The following is a 6,000-nucleotide window of genomic DNA, read 5'->3' on the forward strand; positions in this document are numbered from 1 at the left end:
TAAGCGTTTTACACAGGCTATCCACTACACCACCTAATTAATGACAAGTGAGCTGTGGAGAATGCTTAGCCATGTGCCTAGTGTTGGGATGGAGGATACTTATCTCCCACTTTTCATATTTCCACGAGATGGAATTTCCATAATTTTAATATACTCCAGGCCTTTCTCCCTGCCCTTCCCCATTCTCACTGCTTTCTAGGGGAGGATGGGTAACCTAGCCAGTTGGTGAATTTGGGAGAAGGAACAGGACAGTATGGCTTTGGCACCTTCCTCTCAGGCACTCTGGGCTGACACATAGTAAGGGCTTCCCCTACAGGGGAGGCCTAGAGTTTGGGGAGTGGGTTTGGATCAGAGGAGTATTAGCAGAACGTCTTGGCCTGACAATTAACCTTGCCCTCCAATTTAGCCTTTATCAGTAAAAAGCTGATAATTTGATCTCTACCTGTCTGACTGCTCTGTGGTTGTCTCACAATTGATCCCAAATGTGAGCAAGAAACAGAGTGTTACCTACTGACTCCCTACAACTCTGACACAGGCCCACACTAAGTACTTCATAAATGAGAGCTATTGTTTAGATTCTAATAATTACAGTCCAGATTTTCCAGCCCTATCTCCTTTACTGTTAAAACCCTCCTTGCAAAATGCACCCTGCAACTTTGCTTGACAACCAGAGAGAACACTTGTGTGTGTTTTTAAATACAACGAGGATTTCATTTAATCAGGGCCCAACATCATGCTCTTCTCACCCAAAGCCTTTGTGGTGATAAAGATTTACCTAGGAGTACACTCACCTGTAAGTATAATGGTAAAATCCCAGCCACAGGCCACCTGTTGGATGGGACATCCAAGGAGGGATTTGCAGGGGGTAAAGTACAGGACATCCTCAGTGTGACCAAGCCCCAGTTGCCCATCTTTGTTCAGGCCACAGACAAAAAGGCTTCCTTCATCTGCAAAATATAAAGGTTTTAGTGGTAGTGTGAACAGGGGAAATTACAATTGCTAAGATGAGCAAAAGGATCTCATTAATTATTTGGAGTCATGGACCCAACTAACTTTTTTCCCACCCAAGTTAATAAGCCATGCATGTTAATGTGTTCTGGACCAAATGGCACAAGTCCAAGGGGCTCCAATCTAACATCTAAATGGAAACTCCAAGTCCTACAGCAGTGGCCAATCAATTACCAAATTGATCATCTGCCGTAACAATAAAAGCCAACGTTTATTCAGGATGCAGAATGTGCCAAGTACTCTTCTGAGGGCCTCAGGCGTGGGGCTGACTTATCCTTTAGGCACAGTGCCTGGGGCCCACCATACTTGTAGAAGCCCACAAAAATGTTTTAATCTAATTTTTTAATAAAAAAATATATGTAATAGGAATATATAATACTAAATCTAGCCTGGATTATATTAATCTTTATGTCAGTGCAGCTGTAAACATAATTTTAAATATTTCTTTATGGAAGGAGGTGTCCACAAAGGCAAAAGTGTCAAGGACTCATGAAAGTCATAATATAGCCCTGTTAACTCATTGTTTCTCATCATTATTATCACCATGTAACAGAGAGGCAACAGTGGCACAGAGAAATTAAGTAATCTGCCCAAGGCCACACAGTTAACAATTAAGAGAACCAGGATTTAAACCCACACGGTTTGATTCCAGAGTTCATGTTCTTAACCAGGATGCAATATGCCCTCCTTTGCAATATTATAGCACTTGTAGTACTTATTAAGTACTATCCTAGGTACTCTGAGGGAAGATTATGGAAAATATAAAATTCTTGCTCTCAAGGAATATTCAACTTAACTGCCAAGACTTCTAACTCATATATGAAAGTTAAATATCAATCTATGGTATAAAATGTAATATATGTTGCAACTCGGCCACTACTTGTCTTGTAACCTTAAGCAATTTTCCTCTCTGAGGCTCATTTGGAGAGCAGGCGAGGGGAAAAGAGGGGTGGCCTTGATATCTGAAATCCTTTCAGCTCTGACAATCTGCCATTCTCTGATGGTAACGTGATTCCTTCACAAAAAAAGTTGTCCTCTGCAAAATACAAAAGGTTGAAAGATAGTAATATAACACCCTAGGGGAGAATGTCTAAATAAGAAAATGAGAGAAAATATATTCTTGAAGGAAGTTACCTGTGACAACAGCAGAGTGACCCCCTCCTCCCGTGATCCTCTTGACACATCCAGGATTACAGAAGTCGCTCAGCTGCTGGGGCAAAAGCACATCTTCCTTGTGGCCAAGGCCAAGTTGCCCATAGCTATTTGCACCCTAGGGATAAAATAAGCCAAGGACGAAAAACTATGGGAACCCCAACTGTCAATTTGAATTTACCTGTCCCTATCTTTCTCACCCTCACGCTCCTCTCAGAGCTTATAACAGATGAGATTTCATAGACTCATTCTTAAGAAGTTGTTATACGCAACCCACACTTGGACAGTGGCCCCATCCCCAGAACACCACGATTTCCATGTGAGGAGCTCTCAGCATCCACAACTCATCCAGTGATACTCTTCACCTTCCCCTTCCAATGCCCCAGCCTACATGTGTTGCCTTTACGGGACAGCATAGGAGTTCCTTCTGATAAACGGTAATTATCTAGGGAAGCTACGGAAAGAAATAATCAAGAAAAATAGGAACGAAGTGGGTGGGAAATACGCTAGGACTAGTTCTTGTCCCTTCTCCCCACACCCTCACTGGGAAAACTGGCAATGACTTTCTGGAATCAAAGTTAGCTGAGGATTTTGTGCCCTCAAGCAAGGTACACCATTATTATTTCATTTGAAACAGGTGAAAGAGGTTGGCAACAATCTCTAAGGGCCTTTCCAAGTACAATGTTTTGTTACTGTAAGATTCACATGGTGAGATTCCTCTAAGGAAACAGATTTCCCCTTGATGGGCAATATGTCTGTTGTCGTTATTATATGATAAAGTTCCAGAATCCCTAATCTGGAACCCTTGCAGCCAGATGTACTTCAGACTCAGAATTTTATAGACTTTAGAAAAGTAATACAGTATATAAATCATATACACTGCTGCAAGGTCTGGGAGCAGCACCCCATAAGTAAAACAGTATTATTTCTGCAGTAAACAGTACAAATAGTTAGTGGGCAAAGACTATAAACAGCCTCATGTCAGGTCAGTTCTGGGTTTACAGAGCTTTTTGTATTCAAAATTGAAGATAAGGGATTATGGACCTGCAGGGAAAATCTTATTAAGATTCTGGAAATCCTTATAATTTTTCCAACCACCGACTGCTGGTTGGTTCTTGAGTAGTAAAATTTTTTAAATGTGTTTGTTTTTGAAGACACCTGAATGTAAAAAGTGATTTAAAATAACTACCAAAAAATGCATACATATATACAAACTCCTGCCCCTTGTGGTCTATTCCACAGCCATCTGGGCTGCAAGGACTCTATGCTGGACGAGGGACCCATGCAGGGACACAGGTCCCAGAGGCCCTCAGGGCAATATTAGCAACCAACTACTGAGTGCTTCTCTGTGTGCTGGGCATTCCCCTTTAATTCTCACAGGGTGGGGGGCATTATCATTCATTTCATAGATGAAGAAACTAAGGCTCAGAGAGTTAAGTAACTCCATGATGGCAGGAGCTTTGTTCTGCTCACTGCTATTTCCCCCACATCTGAAATGGTGCTGGCCCAAAGAAGGTGTGCATATATTTTACAGTGAATTAATGTAAGACCCTATGAGTCCCTCAGGAAAGAGCAAATGAAAGACTTGCATGGTGTGAAGTGGAAAGCATGTGCAGAGGATTTCTCTGTTAGCCATGAGATCTCCATGGCTGCCCCATTACCAGGGCTACAGGTTGCTGAGCCAGCATTATGAGATTCAAACAATGGCACCAAATTTTTGTAATGCAGCAAGAGGCCCTAAATCCAAGATAAAGCAAAACAAAAGGAAATTTTAATACAATCTATTACAGCTGTATTTGCCTTCCTTACAAACACTCCAGACATAAGACACACACACACACACACACACACACACACACACACACACACACACACACCCATCCAAAAAGGTAAATCCCCTTGTTATGAACTGAATTGTGTTCTGCTGAAATTCATTTGCTGAAACCCTAACGTCCAGTACCTCAGACTGTGACTGTTTTCAGAGATACGGCCTTTAAAAAGGTAGTTAAGCTTCCATGAGGTCATAAGGATGAGACCCTAATCCAATATGACTGGTATCCTTATAAGAAGAAACACATGAATGCTCCCACCCACAGAAAAAGCCACATGAGGACACAGCAAGAAGGAGGCCATCTATAAGCCAAAGAGGCCCCAGATGAAACTAAACCTGCTGACACCTTGATCTTGGACTTCTACCCTCCAGAACTGCGAGAAAATAAATTTCCATTGTTGGAGCCTCGCAGTCTGTGGTATTTTGTTACGGCAGCCCTACAAACGAATACACCCCTCCACACAGATAATGTCGCAGGAAGAAAATACCAGCAAGCCCCCAAGCACAGCAACGAAGTTAGGTTCAACAGTATTTTTGCTTCAGTACTGACAAGGCCATATATGAAAGGCTTTTTCTGTCAGATGTTTCCTCTGTCTACACAGACCCCAGTCCCTGGCCTGGGATAAGCACCCACCCAGGCACACATTCAATCCCTAATTCCACCCCCAGCTCCAGTGCCACCCCAAAGTCACAGCTAGACCACCTCGGGCCACACCACGCTCTCCCTTCTGCCAGTCTGCAGCAGTCTTGCACTCAGTAAATGCTGCCTGGTACTGATAATTGCCATTTTGTAAATTAGTCTATACATACTGGTTGTAACAGCAGTAAAGGTCTTATTCTCTCCCCCCCACCGCCCCCAACACGAGAGCTGGAAGTCTTTCACTCTTTTGTTGTTCCCAAAAGACCAGCACATAGCTCGGCACACAACAGGTACTCATTCATCCATTAGTCAACAAATATGTACTGAGCACCTTACAATGTGCCAGGCACAAGCCAGGCACCATGCAAGACATGCACGGCACCCACCCTCATGACGCCTACATTCTGACCAAGGAGACCGACATTAACAAGTTATACGTCTCATTACAAGCATGTGCTATGAAGAACTACAAGACACTATGTTTGTTCCCGTGCATCTGGTTGGCTGCCTGCCACACACTCCTGTGCACAGACTCTCCTCTCTTCCAGCCACGACACATAAAGATGACCCTGTCTCTCAGTGCTCCCGTCAAACCGACACCAGCGCAGACTCCCACACCCTCCGTGCAGGCAAGACCCAGTCACAGCCGAGTATCAGTAACTATGCAGGGTCTCCGCCTTGTGCACGGCCCAACACCGCCGGCCCCACACCAAAGGCTGCTCCGGCCAGGCTGGGGTGGGGCTGGGGAAAGGCCTTCATCCTCCTGGCAATGGGAGGGTGAAGGGCACAGGTGGCCCCACGGGGCTCTGGGACGGGGAGATCCTCTCTCCACAGAGCCCTCCGCTCCGCCTCTCCCGGCGCTATCCGGGCCTGAAGTCTGTCGCGGACCCAGACGCTCTGTCCTGGAGGCAGGTTCTTCCCACTGCGCCGCCGCCCCTCCGGTCTGGACCCCACCAGCCAGAAGCCCTTAAGTCACCCCATGAAAACCCTTCCCTCCCGCCCTCTCCTCCTCAGCCCCCAGCCCAGGATCCTCCAACCAGGAGCGCCTCTCGGACCTCAGCTGCCTGGCCCCAGGACCGCCCACGCCGAGGCCGGGGGCTCCCAGCGTCTGTGCGCCCCTCAGTCCCAGCGGCCACGGCCCGGAGGCGGAGTCACGTACCCAGGCGAAGAGCGCGGCCGCAGCAGGGGCGGCTGCCGTGGCGCTCGGCTCGCGCTCCATGCTGAAAGGGGGCCGCGCAGTGGGCGGGGCCGCGGACCGCTCCCTCTTGCTGCAGCTAACCTGGCGCCCACGGGAGAGAAAAAGTACCTCATGGAGCCGCCTCCCAGTCACCCAGTCCCGGCGCGCTCTGAGCGTCTCCGCCCGCGGCCG

At 46.6% G+C, this 6,000-nt stretch overlaps 1 protein-coding gene across 2 annotated transcripts in view; it reads right to left on the minus strand.

Annotated features, from left to right (window-relative positions):
- SERGEF (secretion regulating guanine nucleotide exchange factor) overlaps positions 1-5,851 on the minus strand; it is a 210,338-nt gene extending 204,487 nt beyond the window's left edge. Inside the window, exons 1-3 of one of the 2 annotated variants that reach the window (XM_024731574.1) lie at positions 5,791-5,851; positions 2,143-2,215; positions 792-947 (exon numbers count right to left, since the gene is read on the minus strand). In XM_024731574.1, coding sequence (XP_024587342.1) covers positions 792-947; positions 2,143-2,215; positions 5,791-5,850 — 289 coding nt within the window. In that variant the 5' untranslated portion in view covers position 5,851. Of the gene's footprint in view, positions 1-791; positions 948-2,142; positions 2,279-5,790 lie in introns of both variants that reach the window. The other variant, XM_024731573.1, reaches the window with a different exon arrangement.
- Between the last annotated feature and the right edge of the window lie 149 nt (positions 5,852-6,000).

This window comes from Neophocaena asiaeorientalis, unplaced genomic scaffold, assembly GCF_003031525.2.
Source record: "Neophocaena asiaeorientalis asiaeorientalis breed wild unplaced genomic scaffold, Neophocaena_asiaeorientalis_V1.1 scaffold571, whole genome shotgun sequence".
NCBI lineage: Eukaryota > Metazoa > Chordata > Mammalia > Artiodactyla > Phocoenidae > Neophocaena > Neophocaena asiaeorientalis.